The sequence below is a fragment of the Heliangelus exortis genome, chromosome 23, assembly GCF_036169615.1.
Source record: "Heliangelus exortis chromosome 23, bHelExo1.hap1, whole genome shotgun sequence".
NCBI classification, from domain to species: domain Eukaryota; kingdom Metazoa; phylum Chordata; class Aves; order Apodiformes; family Trochilidae; genus Heliangelus; species Heliangelus exortis.
Genome location: NC_092444.1, coordinates 6,581,587 through 6,607,470, shown reverse-complemented (window position 1 = coordinate 6,607,470; position 25,884 = coordinate 6,581,587). Strand labels below are relative to the sequence as shown.

The following is a 25,884-nucleotide window of genomic DNA, read 5'->3' as shown; positions in this document are numbered from 1 at the left end:
GGAATTAAACAGACATTTAGTTCTTTGTCAGGTACTTTTGTTTTTCCTATGGAGAGTAAATCCTGTCTTTAAAGAGCACTTGAGAGACCAGGAAAAAAATAGCTCACGATGCAAACATTTATTGAAACTAGGATATGAAACATTTTGAGGAGAGATCTCTGCAGAGAATGGGATTTTAAAAAAACAGTTGTGTTTCTTACTGTCGTCGCCTGCCCCATTAAAATTCCATTTTTTCATACTAGTTAAACATTTCTGTAATCCATCAGAACACTGGTAGCCAGAGGAAAGGTGCTCAGCCCAGGAAAGGAGTTAAATTTTGTTCCCAGAATATCAGTAATTTGACTCCTCAGCCTGGTGGTGGGAAAAACCTGGTAGACCTCTAAGTCTGTCTTTGCTGAATTTTCCTTATTTGTGCATCCAAAATCCAACAGGTTTATATGGGAGAGGAAGCTGACTGAATGGACTGAGTGAGAGGTGTCTCAGGCACAAAAGTCAGGAGAAAACCTGAGGCTCATCGTAGTGCCTGGGTTTTGCAATGGTTTTTCTTCCATAAAGCTGCATCATCAGTTTATGGGCAAGGATTTTTTAGAAAAATCAGTTGGTAATTCCTGTTTGTAATGGTTGAGAAAATAGAGGCCTGTCAGTATGTTCACAGGGCTCTCTGGGTGCCCAGCTGATGCCCAGGACACAGTGAAAACACCATTACTTGTGACTCTCGTGATGGTTTCAAGGCCACCCTTTGGCTTGGTGGGCTCTAGAGGCAAAGGAAGGATGTGTGGGAGCCCTGAAATGAAACTCCAAGGCAGTCAGGGGTGGGTGTAAAACCCCACAGCATTCCCTGTGCTTGGGAAGGAAATCCCCAGGAAGCAGGAAAGCCATTTCCAGTTGGTTTCTGCACACAATCCTGTGCTCCCAGCCCATCTGAGCTGAGGAACTGCTCCTGTGGCTGATGCCTCTCCAGGAGGGAACCCTTCACGTGGCTTTCAGGTCTGGAAAAACTATGATTCTTGGGTCAAAGTGAAGTTTGAGGCTGCTGCTGCAAAACTCTGCCCATGAATGCAGTGAATAAAAGCTCTGTCTGCCATGTGCAGCTCCAGCAGGACTCAGCTCAGTGACCAAGTGGGGTTCTTTTTTTTGCTGAGAGGTCTGGAGCTGGAATGGTTTGATTTGGTTGAGCCAACACAGAGATTGTGGGGTGGGTAATTTGGGAACCTCTTTAGCAGTGGATCTGGGCCTTCTATTTCTACTCCTAATTGAAAAGTGAGTGAGATCATGAGAAAGACTTTCAAAGATGGAGTTCTAAAAACTCAGCTGGGCTAATTCATTAGGAAAGAAAAAATAAGCAACAAGTTTTGTAGATTTTTTGGCTTAAAAATGGAGGTGTTAAGAGGTAGAAAATAACTACAAATCTTGAAATTTGGTAAATCTGCACAAGCACAAATTCAAAACAAACTCTGCACAGTGGTGAGGAAATAGGGTGCTCAGGGTGGTGAAAATAGCACGAAGCAGTTTTTCACTGTTTTTGCAGAGCTCTGCTGTTTATTATGTGATGTAAAATGGGTGAGCTTCTCCGGAATTTTTTTGGCTGGGGATGGAGAATCTGAGTGATATTGTGGTGTTAAAATGTGTGCCTCTGTGGCTGTGAACACAGAGCTCTGCTTTTGACACCCACCTCACGGCTCAGTCCTCTGTCCTGCATTGATTCCCTGGTTCCCTTTTATTCTGCAGAGTCTGGTGCCACTGTCCCTTTTCTTGCTCTGCCCTCCCTCCTCTCCTCCATGCCTGGGGTGCGTTTGCCTGGCTCGTGCTAGGAAATATAAATTGTTATCGATTAATATTAATATTTAGCATGTTTGTGAAAATGTCTTTTCCCACTGCTATTAATCTGCTATGTTAATAATGCCAGGAGTCCTGTTCTGGACCCTGGGGAACCCACAGTGAGTGGAATGACAATGAGACGGTGACAACAGCCGAAAAGCTTTCACTTGGCAAAGATGTGAATTCCAATTGCAAGGTCTCCTTTTGGAGACTTACAAATGCTTTATTCTTGTTCCATGGTTTGACATCCAGGACCGAGAGAAATATCCAGCATCATTTGTTAGTTTTTGGAGAGCTAGCCTGAGTGCATTTATTTATTTATTCTAAATAGGTAACATTTCTCTCTGTGGAGAATTTGTCTCGCAGTCGTTTTTAAAGTTCCACTTTCCTGTGTTTCCAGCAAAGAAATTTCTGTAGAACTGGAGCTTTTCTATAGTTCTATAGATTTTTAAAGGGGAGGTACTTTGTTGCAAAAATAAGCAATCACCATTTTTCTTTACAAAGCGGAGCATTTTATTTAGGCTTTCACCTCTTCCTTTGCAGATTTCCTTTCTGTTGTGGTATTTCTGTAGATTCTTCCCAAATAGTTTGTTACAACTCTGTGTAACACACTGAACATTTCTTGTGGTGCTTCAGTGGAGCTATTATGTTGTAAAAAGTTTACAGACAGAAATCCCAAAGGCTAATATTTTTTCCAGTGGCTTAAATAATAAGATAGTAGAGCTTTTTTTTCCTGAAAAGAACTTCATTTATCTACTGCATCCAAATGTGCACTGAATTGTTTTTTTTTTAACACAGCACAACTTGGAGAAATGTCATCTTGAATTCAAATAGAAAACAAAATACTGAGCAGGGAGAGATCAGGTGAAATGTAGTTATGGACAAGAGCATTTTTATGAAGAGTTTGATTCTAAAAGGATCTTCTGTGGAAATAGTTTTGATGCCTGGTTGAACTAAACTTTTACTGGAAATATAATACTGGCATTTAGTGGGGAGTAATTTGGACACTTTCCCTGCTGGTTTTACTAGAGGAAAATGCCTATTACGGAACACATTGAAATAGTGTCTCAAGCTTTATTCTTCATTTCTGCCAGCAGAAATCCCTGAATAAAAGAAAATACTTATTTTTTTACTTAAAACCCAAGGCAGTTTAAATCAATAATACCTGTTCTTCTTACAGACAAGTTCTGAAGTAATTATTTTTTAGAATATTTATAAAATCCCCCATCTGATGAACTCTCTGCTTTGTACTCGGGCACTGTCTGTTCTTCCAGCTGACTTCTGATGTGTAAGGTGTTTTCTGCTTCTTTTTAATAAGAGGACTTGAATCAGCCTTGAGGTATGGTTACAGTCAAGACAAAACAGTCCATAAATGTGAAACCTGGAAAATTAAATAACCAATTCAAACAGGAGAATGTTTTCTCTTGCAAATGTTAGTTTTTGTCCCACTCCTCTTTCTCCTGTCTGACCCTCGCTGTCTCCCTCTCCCAAGAACTCTGCACTTCTTAGTATTCTGCAGGACTAAATTGTTTTCTAATTTATTCTGCAGCAGTTCTACATTAGACAGAGGTTTGGGGAAGTTTTCAGTGTTATTTCCTTAAACACCAAGTGCAAAGAGGGAATAATGGGAATGTTGGAGCCGGGCACTGGAGTGCTGCAGTAAGGGGCAGGTTTCCTGGTGGGAGATGCACACACAGCTCATTTTCCTCTGGAGTTTTACACAGGAGATGTGTCAAAACCTCTGTCTCCTTTGGAATTAATTTCCACAAGATGTTTAAAAAACACTAATAATCTCCACAAACGTGAACATTTTGGGCTGGCAGAATTTGTGTGGCTGTGTCTGACCCGGTGTGAGGCACCCGAGAGGTGGCACTGGGAGCCCCAGGGAGCTGGGGCTTTGGGGCAGCTGGGTCAGGGCTGTGGTACCTGAGCACTGATTTCCAGGAGCCCTGGAACAAAATCAGCATTTCCCTGCTCCTGGAGCATTCCTGACATCTGGTGCTTCCTCGGGTGTGAAATTTCCAGGGAAAATCCCGAGCAGCAAAGCTGAGAGAGCTGGAGTCTGGCTGTCCAGAGGAGGAGGCTGGGAAGGGCTGGTGGGATTCACAGGATTTGAGGGGAGCAGAAGCTGAATTCTAAGTGCACTGAATTCAGTGGGATTTAGCTGGTTGGGTTGGCACTGGGAACACAGCCAGTGGCTTGTGACTTACCCTGTGACAACTGTGCAAGGGATCTAAAGCACCAGAGCTTCACCCAGAACCATTTTATTGTCCCCAGTTCCTTTTGATTGTAGCATTTTGGGTGCTTTCAGATATGGGAGCCTGTAAACCCTGTGGGTAGGTTCTAAAGAAGTAACAGGCTTACTTCAAGGAGAAATATATCCAATGTGCTTTCTGTATTAATGCAATCTGCTAATCAGGGCCCAGGATTTAGGAGCAGGGAAAAATCAGAGATAACCAAAGGGAAGAAAAATACTATTTCAAGCTGGGTATTTCTAGATACGTTCAGCATTTATGAAGGAAAAAAGAGGCAAAATCACAGCAAGTTAGAGCAGAAGTGCCCATTAAACTAAAAAATTAAATAGAGGATTGTATTAGCAGTGTAATTTGTCAAAGGTCAGAGCAGATCATGTGGCACTCCCTTGGCACTCTGGCATCTTGGCAAAACCACTTCCCATTTGTGACCACTTCCCTCCCTGTACATTTATTGCCTGGGTCTTTTTTCAACTGTAAAACCTGTGAAGATGAAGGCTTTTCATGAATGAATGAAAGGGGAAAAAGACATTTCCTAATGTTTGTTTGAAGCAGAGTTTCCTTGTCCTCCTATAGCAGCTGGAATTGTCTGGAAAAGCTTCCAGAGGCTGTGTTCTGAGGAGGGTGCAGAGCCCTGGCCCCAGGGTGTCCCTGGGGCTGCTCCTGGCAGTTCCTGTTTTGGGGCTCAGTTGCTGCTTCCTGAGCAGCATCCCCCAGGCAGGCCTGGAGCTCCTTCCCAGGGCAGCTCAGGTGGAGAAGAGTTCTTCCAGGGAATGGAAGGAAGAAATTCTGCACCAGGCTCCAGAATATGAAGATGCTCACTCTTGATTGTCCTTTCTGCCCTTTATTGTCTTCTTCAGTGGCTGTAGAACCATTGGAGTGAAATGAATATTGCCTGTGGATGGAGGAAAAGCCATCAAGTGCTTAATGCTTCAGTCCCATTCTCAGTGACTCATTCTTGTCACCACAGTTTTGACACTAATTTCCATCTTTTCTGGCAGAAGGAAGCCCAGGTGTGTCAGAATACCTTCCAGAGATGGCCTTACACTGAATTTAGCTGCTTGGCTTTTTCATGCCACCTCTTTGAAGTGCTGCTGATACCAACCCTTCTGTCTTTGCTCTGCAGGAGCTGGGCTGTGCTGGGTGCACTGCCTGGCCACCAGCTGGGAGCTGCTTCCTTCCCCAGTAGGGTAACTGGGAGACCATTCCCAGCTCAGCTGAACAGTGGTGTCTGACTGAGGGCTGTGTTGGACATTTTGCCTTTTCTGGTTTTGATGCTGGCAGCAGGAACTCTGCATCCTGCAGGCTGGGAGCCCCTGGGAGACACAGGGCTGGTTCCTGGGGCTGCAAAGTGCTGGAAATCTGGGGAGATCAGAGTTTGTAGCTAAGCCAGACAGAGGCAGCCCAAGGAGGGACTTGGGTTTCTGGTTTTCTATTGTATTTCAGCTGTGGCCATCAGGTGGCAATCTGATCACTGAGATCATTCAGTGTTCTAAGGCACTGGTGGGTGCTGTTTGGTGCTTTGAGTGGCCTTTGTGAGTTAGAGATGTGTCTCCTGAGTTCTGGTGTCTCCTCTCAGTTGTTGGTGGAGCCCATGCTCACTTAATGTAAGTATTTGCACTCTTGGCTGAATTAGGCTGTGATGTTGTTGGTTTGCTCCAGCTCTGCTGCTCTACAAATCCATCATAAAAATGAATTTGTTGTTGCTGATGAAACGTGATGAGTGTACAGCAAATAGAGAGAGGATCCTCTCCCCCTGGAGTTAAAAATGTAGGCAGTCTTGGTCTCTGGAGGGGTGAAATACTCTGTGCCTTCTTTCCAGCCTGGTGTTGTATCTGGAAATTTTTTTTTTTTGGTTTGTTTTCTTCCCCGGGGAAGGTTTCTAAAGGAAAATCCCTGCAGTGCAGGAACCTCAGTATGTTCCATGGAGTTGTAAAGGTTGTGGCAACATCCCTCTTTGGGTTGGAAAAGATGTTTGAGGTCACCCACTCTTCCTCTAGAGTCAGAAAAATGGAAATGGATCCTAGGGAGGTCCTGGCCTGGCAGGTATTTTTCTGGTGCTGCCTTTTATATTGTAAGAGCCCAGTGACAGTTCTAGACACTACTAGGGGTTTAATACCTGTGTGTATGTCTAAACTTAGAGCTGTTGCACGGACTCAGTCCTGTGTTCTCATTGCCCTGGATGGGAGCTCTGAGTACAGAAGGAATGAGGATCAGGCCCAGTTCTGCATTTCTTCCAAAGTAGTGAAATTTAAGGCAGTTTGTGCTTACTGATCAGGTACTGGTTGTCTGATATTAATTCATTCTTGGTGTGTCCTGAAAGTGTCCCTAGTGAAGGAGTTGGAGATGTTCAGAGTAGGAGAGATTTCCTTGGCAGAATTTTTAATACCAGTAAAGATAATATATAATGATAATGATGATAATAACAATAATGTAGTGACACTAATCACTATGTTAAAAAAACAAGTACAAAACCTACCAAAAAACCCACCCAAAACGTCACACATTGTTTCCTTTGCCACCATTTCCTTTAACATCAGACTTTCTTTTTCCTTCATTATAGCTGCAAACCAGATTATTCATGAGGTCTCTCCCCAGTACTAAAGCATCCCTCTCATTGTTGCAAGACCCTCACTGGTGTCACACAGATTTTAAGCCCATGTCCATATCTGATTATCTGTGGAAACAACCTCTCAATGGGTCTTTTTGTTGAGTGATTTTGCTAGTGAGCTTTGGAGGACTAATTTTAGTTTCATGACAATAACAGATCAGGTCCAGTTATATTTCTGGTCTGCTTTTCACAGAACCAGACACTCCAGGGCACTGGGATCCGTGCTGTGAGCAGGGCAGGTGTAGGACACCCTGGGTGTCACCAGGGAGTGGCCACAAGAGCAGCCACCTCCTTTGTGATGGAGCTCAGCAGAACTGAGGTTGGGTCCTGAAGAAAGAACATGTTCTCTGGTGGTCTGGGGTTTTTTTAACCAATTTTGTTAGCTCTGGAGCAATGCTGAGAGGGGCACTGGGGTGGCTGAAGAGCTGAGGGCAGTCCAGAAGGTTCTGCAGGCTTTGGGCTTGCTCAGTGCTGAGTAGTAGATGGGCTTGGTAGCCCTGGCTGTTAGTAAAGGCTGTGTAAAAGCTATTGAGGGACAAAGCCAGGGTACACAGGTGATTCTGCTCTGGTGTCACAGCCACTGTCACCTGGAACTGCCTCTTGCCAGGCCCTGAGCACTGATTTTAGCTGCTGAAAAGGCAGAAGGAGAAGTTTAGCTGGGTTTGATGATTTCTTTTGAAATATGAGGTTGGCCACATGTGGGTTCAGCTTCAGAGTAAAATAAAATTTACTCATAACTGGCCTGATTGTCCCGTGGAATAAATTGAATTAGCAGTGTTCAGTTGTGAGGTGTCCTTTTGCTCGTATCATCTGAAAACGTTCACAGGTTGTGCTCCAATAAACCTAGTTTTGCTTTTCAACTCAGTTGGAATTCCTGTTTCTTAAGTGCAAAAGAGGCTAATCATAGAGTAGAAAATAATTTGACTTGCTAATACCAGGAGAAAAAACATTTACAGCAACCACAAATATTTTCAGGATTATGGAGTATATCATCCTTATGAAAGCTTGTTTCTGGTGACATGTTTGAGTAAGGAGGGTTGCACTTTTTAGCAGAAGAAACATTTGTAAGCTGCAGCAGGCAGCTCTCTGTATTTCTCAAAAGCTGGAGCAAAAAAATATTGGCAAAGGAATCAAAATCCTCCTCTTCAGTGAAGTCTGCCACCGGGTTTCTTCGGCACGAACTGGGGAAAATCTTTATTAGGCATAAAAAAAAATGGAGGAGGAAAGATGTGCCTTTCAGAGGCGTGTTCTGAGGCTACAGAAGAGCTGCAGTGTGGATACCTGGAGCCAGGGCTTGCTGTTCCACCTCTCCCTCCCTGCTGGTTTCGGTTTGGCAGCCAGCACTCCCTTCCCTGCTGCAGTGAGAGCTGGGATGTGTGATGGGTGCTGTTCCCCCATGACACCAGAGGTCACTCTGTGGGGTCTCCCTCTGAGTTCTCCCCTCATGTGCACCATGGGAGCCCCTCTCCTTTCTGCATCCTCCACAATGAGGTGCTTGTTGGAGTTGTTATCATAGTGGAAACTACTGTGCAATGAAAGCACAGTCATGCTGCCTCATGTTTAATTGAGAGATGGCAAATCTGTTCCCAAAATCCTTCAACTACTTGTATTGTATGACAAATGTGTTTTTCTTTTTCCCTTCATCTGTTTCCCCCTTCCCCCCCCCCTTTTTTTTTTCCTTTTTGGATGAAATAAAGCTCCCGTTTTCATTACATATGAATGTTGTAGCTTAGCAATTGACTCCTCTTGGAAAAATCCCCAAACATTATTACCCTCTGAGTCTACAGTTTTCACTCTTAAGTTTCGTATCTCTTGTGTACTTCAGGCTCCTTGGGACTTGCTGTTTTGGTTTTTCTTTTCTTTCCTTTTTTTAATTTTTTTTAAAAATTTCTTTAGCATGTTCAAATCTGGTTGTGGACTTGCTTCTCAGGCTTATTTCATGTTCATGCTGATGTCTGACATCAACACAGACATGTTCTTGTGGGCCTGGTCAGCAGGGATGCCCCCATACCTCCAGAGAATGAGGCAGGCCAGGGGCAGTAATAGCAGTTCTGCTTCAGTTTGATGGGAGGAATGAGAATATCTGTTCAAACAGAGTATTCTGATGTGCTGATGAGCACCCCAGTTCATGTGGCAAAAACTTTGAGGATACACAGTAATGACTCCTTTGTTTCCTAGCAGCTTTCAGGGAAGGTGTCTGAAACTGACTCCTTAATTTCAAGCCATTGGGGTGAAAATCTTGGTTTTTGTTGGAGGGAAATTGCACTAATGGTCCTTGGAACTAAACATATATGTGTATCACCTTTAGGCAGAGGAAAGAGGATGTAAAAAAGCTCAGTTGTGATAACTGGTCACATGGTTTATGATGCCTGTGCCCTGAGTACAGCATATGATAAGTACAGCATATGAATTTTAAGTGTTTATTTGGTGTTGTATGGTAAAGGTTGTAAGGTCAGTGCATCCCAGTGATGAGGATGTTGTCTCCAGCAGAGCTTATTTGGAAAATTTCTCTCAGGGTGTAACACTTGGGTGATCTGGAATCCTCAAGCTGGTTATAATACAGATAGTTCAGAACAGCTGTTGAAAAACTACAGATGGTTCAGCCAGGAGTCTTGAAAGGTCTGCAGACACACGTTGCAGGGAAAGACACTCTGTCCTATCTAGCTCCTTCAGGAGGTTAAGAGGTGACATCCTCAAAAATTGAAAAGGGGGAGATGCTGAATGCAGGAGGTGAAAAGGAGCCAGAGTGCTTGCCAGGCCAGAGGAGACACAGAGTTTGTAATTCCCCATTAGCCCTGGCTGCCCAGCTCTGTGCTCTGGGGCTGGGTGAGCCCTTTTCCCTTCACAGAAACCACTGTGGGCAGCAGTGCAGTGGAGCTGTGGACCAAGGCTTCTTGGCCAGTGTATTTCCCCTACAAAATATCCCAAAGCAGTTAAAGCAATAACCTACAACACCTCTTCAGTGTTTTTTCCCCTCTTTCCGCTATTGCAAGACCAGTGCTGCATGACTCTGCTCCTGGGTGAGATGGCAGTCAGCAATCAGCTCCCTTCTCATCCCAGAATATTGTGGGATGAATATTCCTGCCTCAGTTCTGCCTGAGTTCTCCAGCTGAGGATTAGCTCGTTTTCTGCCACTACTTCTATCCTTAAAGCATGCACACTGGGCTCGATGACACTTTGTCCCAGGAAGAGAGAAACTGATGTTCACCTGAGTGTCTCAGTGACTTTTGTTCTGCTGTTTCCCCCTCTAGGTGACAGTGAGATTGTAAATAATATGTACGAGACCGACCCCGACCTCCTGGCTGGCGACAGTGCAGAGGAGGAGACAGAGGACAGTATTATGTCCCCCATCCCTGTGGGACCTCCGTCACCCTTCCCCACCAGTGAGGACTTCACTCCCAAGGAGGGCTCACCTTACGAAGCTCCTGTCTACATTCCTGATGACATTCCAATCCCACCAGATTTTGAACTCAGAGAATCTTCGATTCCAGGGGCAGGGCTAGGGATTTGGGCCAAAAAGAAGATTGAAGTTGGGGAAAGATTTGGACCCTGTATGACAGTACAGAGGAGCACATTAAAGGAATCCAACTTTGGATGGGAGGTAAGCACTTTGAATGTGACAATCACATTCTTTTCTCTTCTCTACAAACTGTTCCTAAAGCCACTGAGTGCCCTGGGGACAGAAGCAGTGACTGTGTTAATGCCTTTATTTCCCTGAGTTACTTTGCCTCTCTCATTACATGCAGTATTTAAAAAGCAGCAGCTGCAGTCCTTTTCCAGGTAGCTTCTTGGGCTCCAAACACTGCTCCAGCACCATTTCAGAAGGTTGGTTTTAAATGATGTTGGGTCACTTCTTAAAGCACTTGTCATTTTCAGCTTGTGTTCAGAACTTGTCACAGAGGAGGAGGTGTGATTAGTCGCATCATGTTCTGTAGTTGGGTGGGTTACCTTTGACTTCCAGCCCATGTCAGCTGTGCAGGCATTATTAACTGGGCCTAGAGAAATAGCATGTACCCATTAACAGCCTCCATGTTCTTGTGCTGCAGCAAAGAGAAAGAAATAGGAAAGTCATTTTTCCCTACCAGCTAAGCAAAAAAATCAGTCTTCAGCAGGAAAAGCGCTGCTATCCCAGGACTCAGACCTTTCTCCCTGCTTTTATGGGATTGTCCCAGAAATCAACTTTGTTTCTTCTGTTCCTGGATTGGTGATTGGAAAATGTCCATACCCCTAATGCCCACCCTGGCACGATGATCCCCCCCCCCAAGGATCTGCTGCCTCTTGTCCAGGGGCAGCTGGTGCAGAGAGCTTTGGGTGGCTGAGAGGTCAGCCCAGTCCTTCCAAATCTGGGAAGCTGAGTTTTCCCTGCCTTTTCCCTTGGGTGAAGTGGGAACCTGGCCTGTTTTCTCCGTTGGCCACTGGCATGAAGCTGTGGTGTAAAAACTGTTGGAGTGCAGAGGTGGGAAGGCTCTGAGGAGTGAAACAGTTGGATTTACCAAGTGGGCAAGCCAGCAGTGCAATCACAGGAGCCCTGTTTTCTTAGGAAACGACCAAACTTAAAACATCAACATTTTAAATTGTGTCTGATTATGTTTACACTCTGGATTGTGGAGCCTGAAACCCCCCTGAACAGCTCCATTCTGTATGTCCAGATGTTTTTGTTTACTTTTCTAATGCGTGGAAAGCGCAGGGAAAAAACAAAAAACACTTTCTATAAAAACAAAACTCAATCATGTTTCATTGTTCTGAAGTGGGAAATGTCTGAGGAGAGTTTGGCTGAATGTGTGGAGAATTTCCTTTTCTCTCCTAATTCAGCTGAGGGTTTTGATTCCCTCTGCTCCCACCAGTGGCATTCCTTGGAAGTCTGTCCTTGTGTTAGCTGCTCTTCTGAATATCATTACAGAATATTTGATAAGTATTACTGTACTGGCTTCAAGATAGGTTGTTGTGTTTTGCTTTGGTTTTTTTTTTGTTAATATATTAGAAAGACTTGTGTGTCTTAGGGAGGTTGGTATGAGGCAAATTACCTGAGGTATTGGTCATGTTAAGGTCTCTCTGAAACAAAGCACAATTTTCCTCTAGGAATATGCAATATTGATTATTTGTAGGCTGCAGTGTTGAAGTGGCTCTTACAGAAAGGTGAATTCTCTATTTCTGAACCTCGTATTTAAAGGTGACATTTGGTTTTGTTTTCTCTCTTTTAAGACAATTTTTTTAGTGCTATCCTTCTTGGCTGCTACAAGTCAGACCCAATTTGAGTAATGTGAATCATTTTTTCTATGACCTTGGCAAAACTTTGTCCTTGTGTTTTATATTTCTGATAAAAATGTGTATTTACATCCACGCTTTTAAGAAATGTCCCCTATATCCACTCTGCCCTGAGTGACAGCCCTGATAGGAGTCGTTTCCATTAACTTAGTCTACATTGACTTTGTGATACTATTTATTTTCATAGTGTAATTGAACAAACTTGCTTTCTCTGTGGCACTTCTCACGTTTCAGCAGTGTTCTTTTGTTCTCTGCTGTGGCAGGTACCTTTCCTACCTGAAAGGAAGGACTATTTGTCCTCCCTCACATGTCCTCAAACACTGCTGGAGACCCACCCTGCCTCTATCTCTCTTGGCCTTGCTTGTGCTTGCAGACACCCCGTGAAGTTTTCCACTTCCCAGGGTATTTAAAGGAAGTTCAGAAATCTGATTTTAGTCACTCGGTCCCTTCAGCATTTCACTGGAGATCAACATACCTGAGTGTCCTCATGTGCTGAACAGGAATTCCTCTAATAAATGCTATCCCTGCCTGCATGTTTCCTTGAGCAGAAGTTTGGAAGAGTCTTAGAGATGTTCTAGGCAGCTTTATGTGCTGTCCTTTGTGCTAGGAAATTGTATTTGTTAAAAGTTCAGCACACAGCTCCTTCGTGCTGCCTAATTGAGCTTTTACTATTTTTCTTGAATTGCCTGTCATTTTCATTATATTCATGTTTTTACGTCAGGAAAGATTAAAAATGCTTCAGTTTGTAGCTCACAGTTAAGATCTGCTTCTTCTGATTTCTGTTATTAAAAAAAAAATCCATTTGGGGGGGATGGGAAATGTGCTATTAAGGGAAATGTGCTTTGATTGGGAAATGGATCTCTGTCTTCTAGCCAAGGCATTAACACTGCAGCAGGAGCTTTCTCTTTTCAAACTCCAGTAAGACCAGATATGTGAAAATGAACATGGGCCAAAACATTTAACTGCATTTCTGCAAAGTTCTCAGGAAACATGGGCTTGTTTGGAGATAGAGACCAAGCTCTTGTCTGATCCAGGCCTGGCTCTGATGTACAGCATCAAGCTCCAGGAGCTATTGGCTGAAACTTTCAGCTTTGCTTGTTATTTCCCCTAACAGCCTAAAACATCGTAGGGAATACAGAATGTCTTATTTGCCATAGCTTGGACAGAAGATACAGATTTTTTTTTTATATTATAGGTGCTTTTCCTTTCATCCTGACAGGAGGGAGTGGGTTAAAGCTGGGTGAATACGTTGGTCTTTATCTGCAGCAAGTCTTTACTATCTTGTTTCTTTGTATGTTTTTCCTCCAATATTTGCTTTGTGGAATATGTATTTAAAATATTCTTGAAATGAAACCACACATATTATTCAAGGGCTCCTTTAACATGGGATGGCAGTGAGTGATTCATGCTCATTTCATAAAAATAAATGAGATGTGTCGGTCTTCCGGCCCCCACCCCTCACAGAGATGATTCAGTAAGTGCTTGTATAGGATGGTGTGCTGTGTGTTTTCCCTCTGTGCCTCATTCCCTGACACTACTGGGCTCATCATGTTTATCTACCTTTTTTTTTTTTTCCTTAAAAGACACCATCCAAACTAAAAACCTTGTGATTATTTAGTGTGACGTGATTGCATTTCTGCTCTGCTCTCCTGATCCTATTACTTCCTTGCCTGCTGACACAGAACGTACCATTCAGGGTACCCCAAATAAATCACAACGTGGTTTCACTTTATTGCCTCTGGGACCTTAAAAAAAAATAAATGGCATCATAATTTTGATCACTTTGTTGAGTAAATAGTGGTATTTATCATAGCACTGTTTATTTTGCTAATTGCGAGAAGAACGGGAATCATATCCTGGAGGGAAATTTAGCAACTGGATTCTAGGGAGTTTGGAAGCAATCAGATAGGCTTCTGGCTCAGGATACTTCATGGGTAAATACCATTAATAAAATAGAATTATTGGTTCCTTTGCTTTAATTTCTATTTTAAGAGAGATTATGTGGTGAAACACAGGACACTCCTCTTGCACCAGATCATAAGAGGCAGGCTGAGTCTCTCCCTATGAAAAAGATGAGCTTTCCTTTAATGCTTCAGGGTGAAGATAGAAGTTGTTCCATGAAAGACAAATAACTGGAAAAAATAGGAGCCAGCAGCTAAGGATGCAGCAGGCATTCCTGGCTTCACATCTGTGCCAGTGGAAAACTGCTGTTTCTTGAACTTGCTTTGTAGTGTCTGTGATTCAGTGCAGTGTGAGCTCCTGTTCTCACAACAGAGGAGAATTACATTTTGGTGCAGGGGTCTTTTTTGTTTATTTTGTTTGTTTGTTTTTTAAGAAATACTTGGAAGTGCCAGGGAAACTTTACTTCACACCGCTGGCCTTGACTGCTGAGAGGACAATTATATTGTATTTCCTGGAGTCTTAACAATATTAAAATAGGAAGGAGACCTTAAGCAGTCTTTTAACTGTGATGGTTTTGTCATGCTTCCCAGGTAAAAGAACATACAGCCCTATTTCCCTTGTTTCGCTTTAAAAACCTAAATAATTTGTTAAAGAAGCATGTTCTTGTCTGTCCTGTTTCTTAACAAAAGATGCTAAAGGAAGTGTGAGTCCTTTAAAGGAACAAAGAAATCCCAAACCTCTTTGCACTCATCTCTTGCTAACATTCTTTCAGCTTTTAGATGGGGAGGATGTGATGACGTTTCCTTGGAGTTGTTCTTTGTGTCTCTTCTGATTCATACATTTTCTCTGGCCTCTGCCTTTCCCTTTGGCTTGAGATGAACATTACAGTGACAGCTTCACTGGGAACTGGTGTTTTCAGAAGCAGACCTGGTGCTCCTGCAGGGACTGAGCAGTCCTGGAGCTGCTGGAGGATTCCCCGTGCTGGGAGCGGGACCTGCGCAGAAAGAGCTCCCCAAGCACGGCTACTTCCCAGTTGCTCCAAGCTTTGTTTGGCCAGAATTATTCTAAAAAAGAAAGAATCTGTGGGGTCATGAAGTAAACAATGTAAGAACACTCTGGGATGTCCCAGCTGTGCCCTTAGCCACTAGGAGTTGCTCCCAGGCAGATGGAGTGTGCTTATACCTGCGTTAGGAACCTGCAGGAAACTTCTGCTTTAGGCTGACACCAGGTATAGCAGAAACTGCTGATTGGATCAAAGGCAAAATCCCTTTCCCTAACAATGAAATCTATTGGGGAGGGTGTGTAGTATATTAATTTCAAGCATGGGTAAAAATGAAAAATGCCTCTTATGGCATCTAAGTGAAGTGGATGAAATTTGCACCATTTTTTGATGTTTCACCAAATGCCTCAATGTCAGGGTTAACAGAGTAAGTCTTTTTTAGGTCCAAGAATGCCAAGATATCTTGCTCTATCTTAGGCACTTCTCTAAAACATGGGTATATAAGGAATTAAGAAAAAAAAGGGAGACAGGGGAAGGGAATGACTAAGAATACCTCCTGATATTTCTCCTTTATTTCCATAAGGGGTAATAACTCATGAGCAATCCGGCAGAGGGCACTTTCTTTAAATAGAACATTCTGATTCACAAGCAGAAAAAGGAAATAAATATTTTCTTTTCGTCTTCGAGAGACATCCATGAATGCCAGCTTCTGAAACACTGTTTTATCATCCACACTTAAAAAAAAAAAAAAAAAAGAAAAAAAAAAAAGGAGGAAACGAAAATCCCACGAATTGCTCAGTGATGACCACAGGGTTTGAAAAATAGGTCTTTTTGTTGTCAAAAGCCTTGCAGAGTACAGGGCACTACTTCTTCTGGAATGTTAACCTTTGTAGAACTCCAACCTTTATTTTGTCCATTCCCAGAGAAGCCTGGCTGATGGAGAATTGGAGCACAGTAGGCTTTTGTAAAGGAAATGATCAATAAGTTGGAGTTACACATAAATCTACGTGGGACTTCAAAGGAGACATCACTCTGTGGACTCCTTCTGTTGCAATTTCAGAAGGTGGAAGCAATGGGAAGTGACTTGCTTTGCTCTTAGGCTACTCCTAGATGGTGATCAGGGATGTGTTTGCTGTTTGAGAGGTCAGTCCCTGTGCTGTTTCCTAGAAGATGCTCTGTGTGTGGCAGCAGCTACCCCAGCTCCCTGGTGCCTGCAGGGACTGCACTCTCCCTTGCTGGGTGAGGGACCCTGGCTTACTGAATGTTTTAGGTGTTCACCCAGTTATTTTCCAGGAGTTCCTTTTCTGTAGAGCTTCTTCCTAGGGACTGAGTTCCAGTAACCTTGTGCTCAGACAGCAGAGAAAGTGGTTGCTCAGCTTTGAGTCGAGGCTGAAATACTCTGAGGTGTGGTTAGACTCCCAAAGTTTGCAACATTCAACTTGCAGTGAACTTCATTTCAGTTCCTGGTTAATCATGAGGTCTGAAGGTGTTAAATTAAATTTCTGTACCTGGGTCTGTACGATAAAAATAACAACAGTTAATTTAACAGAGTGAAATGTTAGGTTAATTGCTTTTAAAGAAAGGGGAAGTCACATTCTCTGTGTAATTTGGCACCATCCTCCTCTCGCCGTAGCAAATATGGAGCAGCACCTCAGATTTGGAGAACTACTAAACATAGTAACTCTTACTTTGTGGGATTTAGCACTGCACACGTTTTGGCACTTCGACTGCTTCTTTTTTGGCTCTGGAAATGCAAGGGAGTTATGTTGTTGTATCTAGGGGGAGAGAAAAAGGTTGGGTCTGCCACTCTTTCTGAAGCAGTGGGACATAGATGGGTCTTTGTTCTTCACTTGTTAACATATTTAATTATTCATCCTTTCCTCCTTTTGTGTATTTCATCACAGCAAAGTACCAGGACCTGTACAAAATGAGACAGCCCTTGTACTTTGCAACTTTAAGAAAACAGGGGCTGTTTATCCAAGGAAGGTGTGAAGCTGAGTTTGAGTCACATTTAGAAGCATGAATGGAAGAAACATGTCTGCAGGAGGAGGTCTGGTGGTGAGGCAGGGTGGTGAATTGGCCAGTGGGAATGGGAGGAGCTTCCCATCTATAGGGGTGTCTTTGGAAATTTATTTTATTACTAATCATGAACTTTGTTTCTCAAGTTGGGGCTGAGAGCAGCTGCTCTGCAAAGTATCCTTGTAAAATACCCACCCTGATGGTGTGTGCATCTCTCTTCATTTCCTGCTTTTTCTTTCTTCTCCAAAAGCAAACAGATAACAAGATGATGAGAGGCACAGGCCTGAGTGGAAGCTGTTTAGTGTCACTGGTTCCAGACTGGTAGCAGTGTGCTGGGACCAGTGGATGTGTTTGCTCTGATCAGAGAGGTGCAGATTCAAGTGTGCAAATAAAGGAGAGGCATCTCTCAGAGCTGGGCACACACTGGGGAGCACAGGCTGCAGAGCAGGGGGTCAGAACCTGCCATCACTTCCTCTCTTTGGCCCAGAAATGCACAAAATGTGCATTAAAAAATTAAAGTGCTTTTCCCTGCTGAGTGTTCTTGCCCAGCTGTCCCATGCACACCCTTCAGTGGGGTTGATTTAGGCTGCTCTGTGCAACGTGACGCTTGTGATTTAAACCCCTGTGTCCTGGAAGCAATGACGTGTACAGTAAGTGGTGCAGCAGTTCAGAAGCCCTGATCTTTAAGAATCACCTTTGTGTTTCAGGGATTTCATAACCTTTCCGGGATGGAGGCAGCAGCCTCAGCCCACCCGTGCCTGCACTTGTGCCCAGGCAGTTTGCTCACACACACAAGTGGGGCTTTTCTTCCTTTTGATCTGATTAGCCAGCAGTATGTTTCTTCCCTTTCAGATAATGCCCGGGCAAGTCATTGCTTTAATTGTACATCTTATTGTGTCATCCCTGTTCAATCATGTTCAAAAATACCTACATTTCACCCTTGTCCCCCACCTCCCTTTTCCCATTTAGATCTCACTGAAGTCCATTCTACCTTATCAGCACAGTAATTTCATGAGCAGAGCTTGGATTTCTGCCGTTTAGGCCCCGGCCATTGTCTGTCGCAGCTGCAGTCAAGATAAACCCTCACCCAGAACAAAGTTGGAATGACCTTTTACAAGCAGAATCTGCCTTGTTTCCCTCCAGACTAATTTATCAGCCTTCATTTCAGCCTAGTCTCTCAGCAGAGGCCTGAAAGAACATTACAGAGAGCATGAATGAACAGGGGGATTAAGATGCTTGGCTAGTCCCTCTTTTTCATCAGACACCTTCTGGATTTACTGAGATGTAAGCTGTAAATGACCGTAAGTGGTGAACTGCCTTCAACTTGGAGTAAGGGGAAGGGAAGGGGCAGGGGGGGAATCACCAAAGCCAAATGTTTGGAAAAGAAGTGATGTGGGGAACTGGATAAACCTCCTGCCTTGAAGTCAGAAAGTGGTAGGTCTGAGGTGTAACTGTGTTCTCCCCTCTCTGCTTTCCCTTCCACAGAGGCTCTGGTTTTTCCACAGGGGGTGCAGGCTGGGCAGAAAACTGCCCCCCAGCCAGGCTCCAGCTTCTTCAGAGCAGTGAACAAGGGGTTCTTGCTGCTTTAAATCCATTTTATTGACTTAAAGCAAATTTTTAAAACTGCATTACATAGGTAGATACTAAAAGTATCTTTGTGCAGCAGACCAGCAACAATTTTACTGGGAGCCTGATTTTAATGCTGCAAGAACTGAAATGTTTTTAAAGTCAACTTGACAAGTGTCGAAGAACCCGACATGATATAAAATCCATTTTTAGCTGACAACAGCCATAGTCCAAAGGACTGAATATGAGGAGAGGAATAAACATTTTTCTCCTGAAGGGAGAGAGAGTTGTTGATCCTGGTTTGGGTGAATATCCTGCCTGCATGACCCAGGATGCTGGAGTGGAATTGGTGAATTCTACCCCTGGTACCATAAGGCATCAGATGTCTTTTTAGTGCTTATATCTTGTAGCTTTCTTCCTCTTTTCTGTAATGAAATAAAGGGTTGCTTAAAAACTTTGAAACCTTACTGTTAAATCACAAGCTTCTCAGTTGAGAGAGGGGGGGAATCCTTATCTTCAAAACTTAAATCGTGGTGGATTAATTGAGTTGACTTGAAAGCTTTTGCAAGGGAAGAATTAAATACATCTCCAGTTACTAAGCCTTTGATATTGGTAGTGGTGATTATTAGTAGTGTTTGTGTGTCTTCTGCCATCAGTGGAGGACAAGGGCAGGCTGGGAACCTGCCTGATCTGCTTCCCTCCTACAGACACCTGCATGATGCTGATCTGCACCAGGAATGGGGCTGCTGGGTCCAGCCAAGCAGCAGAAAGGTCTACAGAGGAAAATTTAATGCTAGCAGGTTTTACACCTTTGGTAGGTTGTTTTTGAACTTTTGGTATATTAGGAATATTTTGAGTTGTGGTGATGAAGAAGGAAGAGGTAAAGGATGGAGCTGCAGGTGTGGGGGGTGTGGAAGCAGAGGAGTGAGCAGGAGGGCACAGACCTACTGAGGAACCAGCTTGTGAAATTCATATTGCAGCCTCCAGCCCTGCCAAACATCAACCACAAGATGTTTAGGAACCACATGCAGATAACAGAGCAGTGTTTTGGCATGATTTTAAGGTTATGAGGAGTTTAGCCTGTTCACTGGGCAAGCCTGGCACTTTGGCTGCAAGATTTTCCTCTCTTCCTGTGACCCTACATATCAATAAGCCCTACTGACATAATTGGTATTGCCTTGCTGAGCAATAAAAGCCCTCAAAATGCAGCGGATGGTGCCACTTTAGACTTTCCTAAGCCTTTGGAAATCTTCAGATTTAATGTAGATATTTAGGTGAAAGTTCAGGCAGTGATTCTTTGTCTTTGCTGCTAACCCACAGTTGTGCCTTTGCAGTTCTCTAGCTAGGAGGATGGAGGCTGTAGGATTTTTAGAGTTGGTGCAATCTTTTTTGCTCTCAGCAGTGGTTGTGTTTAATCTCTTACTGAAGGAGTTTATTAATGCAGAAGCTCTGCACTCTTAGAAAGCTTGCACCTTGGATCTTTCCATGCAATCAGCTGAAAGGTGAGTGCTTCTCATCTCTTTAACACTGACCAAACTATTGCTCCAAGTGCTGAGTTACAAACTCTTCCCATTGCAGGAGTTAAGGTTTGGTGGTTTTCTTTTTGCCATTCATATATACTTATATCTTTTCCAAAATCCATTTCAGGAGTGTGGAAGGGAAATAAAGAGGCTGCCTTTCTGGAGAGCTGTTCAGGCAAAATGCAGATCCTTACTTTTAAACAGGACCAATTATTTTTGGCTTTTATCCAGTTTCCTGGGAAATGGACAGAAAGAAACCTAATTTCTTATAGTCCTCTGCAGCTGTGCTTAGGTTTTACTAAGTACACAAGCTTGATGAAAAAAATGCCAGGAAGTTTGGTTTCTTGTCGAGTTGCCTCCTGTGTTCTTTGGAGCAGAAATTGGGTTTTACTGCTCAGTGGACCAGCAGTGCTTCACAGACAGAAGTTTAAGCATCAGGGATAGTGCTGCCCAAAGTGTCAGCAACCCTGCAGAATGTCAGAAGTGGGCAGCACCAGTCACAGTTCCCTTCCATTTAGCTAAGTCATGTAATTTACTGTGCCCAGGGAAGAATAACCTAAGGTGTGTCTGTGCTGAGCTGGAGTGGCAGACAAGGCAGAGTCTGCAGGCTGAGGCAAGGTCTCTGAAATCATGGGCTCAGCATGCAGGGGCAGCCAGAAAAAGGCAGTGGTACAGTGGGCTTTTCAGGAAGGCTGCTGAGAAGAAGCCTGAGGACTTCATTCTGCTGCTGTGCAGAGCTTGGTGTGCCCCTGCCTTGTGGCTCTGGTGGGACAAGAGCTGGGCAGAGCCTTGGTACCCAGGAGGGTGTGAGGCTTCCTTCCATCCCCTGCTCCCTGCCAGGGTGCCCTGGTGCTGATGCTGCAGAAGTCTTCCTCCTGCAAATCTCATTTTCAGCTCTTTCTTATTGTAGTGGCTTTAGATCCAAGCCAATGCTCACAGTGTAAATTCTCATCTTGCCTGCACTTCATTACAAGATTTTTGAGTAATCTGCTGGAAATTTCAGGTTTAGAAATTTGAGCCAAAGTGACTTCTATTTATTTTTTTCCTTGTTTTTCCAAGGTGCTTCATTTTGAAAAGGGCTTGTGTGTGATGTATATCAGTAAAGGCATGTGTAAATTTACTGCTCACTATAAGCTGTGATTGGCAAGAGTAGGAATATAGCAAATTCAGAATGTGAATGATAAAATACTGATACTGTATCCTTCAATTTATTACCTGGATTATTCACACTCCACATTTTCCACTCTGTTCTCTCTCCTTCACGAGTTGTGTTTTCACCAGACTGGCATTTTCCTACTCTGATGAATTAACTGTCAATTGAAGTTAGTGAGATAAATCAAAACAAATGGACACACTGCTCCATATTGACTTTCTCACTGCCTGGTTCTGAAAACCACTTTCTGAGTGCTGTGCTGCTATTATGCTCACTTGGTTCTAAGCAAATGTACAAGAAAGAGGGGATTGGGGGAGGTAGGTGTTTAACAGCCATCAATTACATTTTCACTATCTTTGTTTTACCTAGGATCTTGTCAGCAGGGAGATCTGTGCCATCCCTAGCAAGAAGACACTTGGCATAGTGTCAGAAGATGAAATGTTAAATGGCTCTCAGGAAGCACACACTGAAGTTTAGGTCTTGTAAAATATGATCTTAATCCACGCTGGAAAAGGATTTTTGGAATAACTGCAACAGTTTAAATGAGGAGGGTGCTTTTTATCAGCAAAGGCTCTGTGCAGACACTTGCTCTAACAGGAGAGACAAGTCTGAGTCAAGTGAGGCTTTTGAACATTTGCTGTGAGAATTTTCTGCATATGATTACAGAGTCGTTGGATAGGGGGCCTCAAAATGTTGGAGTCCTGGCTTTTATCCCAAGATAGCTGTTTCTAGCCTGGTTTATTTTATTCATGCAAGTAGGTGAGGGATGATCAGGCAGGCAGTAACCAGATGATTGTGTCCCTGGGCAGACAAACCAGCACACTGAAGTAATTGTTAAAATAAATCTGAAATAGGGGCATGGTTTGGACTATTATCTCTCATAGCCATGGTGGAACTTTCAGAGTACAGAATACATTGTACAAGCCCTCATTGTCATCAGAGTTAGCATTGTGTGATAGAACCAAGATTGATTGGTTTTGAATAATGAGGATAGAAAATCCATGTGTGTGTCTGAGGCAGTGCTACTGCAGGGCTGTGTGGATCCAGCAGCAGCCATACCTCTGGCTGACCTCAGTTCCTCTGCATGCTTTCAGTAAGAAGAACAAGCATATGCCTGTCATACAGCAAGTGTTGAAATTCTTTTGTTATTTGTTTACTTGTATCTTAAACATCTGTGTCTTAATGCTTGGCTTTGAAATGCATTCTAGATCAAGCAGATTATTTTTTCGTAGCTATGGTGTGTTACATCTTCCTGTGTAACCAGCACCACATTTAGCAAATAAATTTAACACCTTCTCACCCGGAAGAGATCTTCTAAACTTAAATTCAAGAAGTAAAAGGTTAAAAAAATGTATGTGCAGAGGAATGGATGGTGGAAAGGGGTAAAGCCTCTCAGCAGTAGGTTAATTGGAGAGTGGAATACCAGTGTAGATGGGAGCACATAGTTTCCTTGGACAATGTGCTAAAGAACTGGGAGCTGGGAAGGACCAGCTGGGATTGTTAGTGAATTAGCTGAAGTCAGAAACTGCTGAATGGAGCAAAGAAGTAAAGGGGAAATGAAGGTTAGGGTATAATTCAGTCTAAATTAGGTGGGCCATTCACAATGCATAAAAGGGCTCTGAGCTTCCTTTCTTGGGGAAAATGGGTAGGAAAGCTCACTTTTATTTGGATGTGTGTTGAGTGGTTGATTTTAAGAATGTGCATACCTAGACCCTACTTTTTGGAAGTGCATTATCCCACATGAGTTTGGAGGAAGCATTGAAAATGCCATGAGCCTGAAAGACAACAGACTCAGTAAGAAAGACCCAGAGCTGTTATGCTGCACAAGCATCTCATTTTCATCTCTTCCCTGCATTCATTCTGCCTTTGCCTGCTTGGCATCTGTATCTGATCACCTCAGAATCCTTGAAATCCTCTCTGGCTTTGGCCCATCTCTTGTTATTTTTGAAGAGATTTACTATAACATTTGTGTACTTCTGTTGAATTCTATATTTTGTTTCTACATGGTTATAGCATTGGAAGTGGTGTGGCAGGCAGCAGATGTTCCTGGAGGCTGTGAACAAGAAGTGTGTACTCAGGTGGCTTTAGGTAAATCACCTGCTGAGGAGTATCTTTGGAGTAAGGGTGAATACAACCAACAGGTGAAAAAGTCTGTGCTGGGTGCACACAATGCAGGATCACAGAGGTAAATGCAAAGGAAGTTCGTGGTTACAGATCTTCTCTTCTTTTCATGTTCAAAAGATGTTCTCCAGGTATGGTTGTGCTGCTTTGCTCTCTGCCTTGGTGGGGAGAGTTCTGCTGCATCCCTCTGATGCTGTGGTGTTAGGTGGCTGTGTAGCCCTTCAAACTCCTTTGCCCTCAGGCTGCTTAATATCTCCCAAAGCACATCACCCACTTGATGACAAAAACTTGTCATTTTTCAAAGCTCCTTAGAGGTCACTATGGCTCTGTGTGCTGTCTGTGAGTGCAAAGTGATGGTGAGTTCTGGTGGATGAGCCCTTCAGCTCACAGGAGGTGACCCCAGGGTTCTGCTGGAGGAGCCTGGGTGGTGCCACATGTTCTGTGTGCTGTGACCCTACCTGCAGAGATGTTGTGCTGGGTTATTAATGAGACGAACCTGCCTGGCTGCTGGAATCCTCATTTGATCAGACACGAAGGGCTTGGTAAGGAATGCATTACGTGGCTGATGGTATCAGTGTGTGGTTCCAGAAGTGCTGTGGCTGGAGGTGGAACTTTTTCCTGCTCACACCCTACCTGACACAGCCCCAGCTCCTTTCTGTGTTCACTCTAAAGGCTTATGTCAGACCCAGTCAATTTAAATGAGATTCAGAACTGAACAGCAATAAGTGTTCAATCAAAGTATTTGATAAATCACTTAAACAATCTTGCAGATTGCAAATTCTGTAAATGCAAGTTCTGCACTTATTCAAAAGTAGTGAATGTGACAAGACTAGGAGACAGCAAAGTCAAAACAGCAGGAAGAAAAACTCCAATTCTTTGATGAGATTAAAATACCAGCAATTTAAGAGGCAAGCAGGTAGGACTGCTGCTCATGTAGCTTTCTAACCAATGCCTGAACATTTACACGGAGAATATACAGATGGGATAAAGAAGAGAAGGCTGATTTGATGATTGCAGCATAATTTTACCTTTCCTTTGGGGTATGTGTGTTTTCCTTAATATCTTGAATGGCATAATTTAGATGGTCAGGAAAGTTTTCTCTCTCATTACGAGGAATGACAAGTGACTAAAAGTAGGAGAAGGGAAATCTCAACAAACCCCAGATTGCTTTGAATGCTAAACAATTTTTCTTTGGTTAGTCAGATTGTAGCATGAGCTTCCTCCAGGGAATTTATTCTGAGGAGTGTCTCCACATAAAAGGTGAACACAAAGTGGTGAAACAAACCCTTTGACTTGACTTTAATCTGGTTTGTCACCCACTGCAGCCATGAATATGTCCAACTGTGTATTTAATGATTTTAATTTTTTTTCAGCAGTTTTGATAATCTCAAATTTTAAATTAAAGCATTTAAATATTGATTGATAAAGCAATTTAAATATTGATTTCCAGAATGAAACTTTGCTTTTTCTCCTTTGACCTTCTTCTTTCTTATTAGTGAAGGAAGTGTAGCTGAGAATGGTGGGGGAGGAATTCACTTGTCATCAGTACCAACACAGAGGCAAGAAGCAAGATTTGAAATAACAGTTTTCATGGTTACTGGAAGAAAGATGAAAAATGGCATCAGCTTAGAATGGAGTTGATGTTCAGCATTTTAGTCTAGAAAAGAGATTTTGGGTTTGTGTGTGAGTAGTTCAAGGTTCTCTTACCATCTTCGTCCTGATTCTATAATATCAGGGGTGGTTTTATTAGGATCCTGGTGCCAAGTTTTGTTTGCAGTTATAAAGCTTGTTTCCACCATTAATGGATTTTTAACCCTCAGAAATCAGGAGTTTGATATCTCTGTTGAGATGGCAGTAGGAGCCAGTTGAGCTGCTCTCCTGCCCAGCATTTATTCCCAAGGACATAAGCAAGTGCCTGGTCTCTTTGTCTCCTTCTCCCACCACAGATGTAAAATGTCTTAATTGGTGCTTAAAAGATGCATTCCCAGCACACATACATCTATTTTCAGACAGTGTGATCCATGGAAGTTTTTCAGGACTTGGAGATTCTTGAGTGAGAAGCACTGCACTAATCTCAGTGTGTTACAAATTCCATGGGATAACATTTTATCCAGCTGTGAAGTTGGACAGGGATGAGTTGTGCTGGATTTACATAGGAATATGTGTGTGTGAGTGTGTGTGTGTGTGTGTGTGTGTGTGTGTGTGAGTGTGTGTGTGTGTGTGTGTGTACATACACACCCACCTGAACCTCCCAAACTGAAACTGCTCCCTGGGTCCCAGAGGTCTCTTCCATCACTTCTGTGATCAGCCTGGCAGGACCTCCTCACCTGAGAGTGTTTCAAGCACTTCTCTCCTGCTTGAGCTAGTTTTCCAAAAGCTACTCAGATACAAATAATTTTAATAAATTAGTGAAACCCCTCATTCTATTTAAAAATAATCTGAAGCTGAGATCTACTTCATGGATGTGGATTTAATTGTTAAAAAAATTCCCCCTCTTAATTCGAAACCGATTTTTTTTCTTTTTAAAAAAATATTTTTTAAGAGTTGCCAAGTCATTATTCTTCCTCCCATAAAATGTGTAAGTTTTGCACTCTGAATTTATAGCTGATGGCAATGAGCAGCTGTAAGGATGCATGTCAAACCTCACAGTGTGTGCA

General features: G+C 43.1%; 1 protein-coding gene across 4 annotated transcripts in view; it reads left to right on the top strand.

Moving 5' to 3' along the window:
* PRDM16 (PR/SET domain 16) overlaps positions 1-25,884 on the top strand; it is a 274,258-nt gene that overhangs the window by 99,007 nt on the left and 149,367 nt on the right. For all 4 annotated transcript variants that reach the window (XM_071766807.1, XM_071766805.1, XM_071766806.1 and 1 more), the window contains one exon: positions 9,933-10,282. In XM_071766807.1, coding sequence (XP_071622908.1) covers positions 9,956-10,282 — 327 coding nt within the window. In that variant the 5' untranslated portion in view covers positions 9,933-9,955. The remainder of the gene's footprint in view (positions 1-9,932; positions 10,283-25,884) is intronic.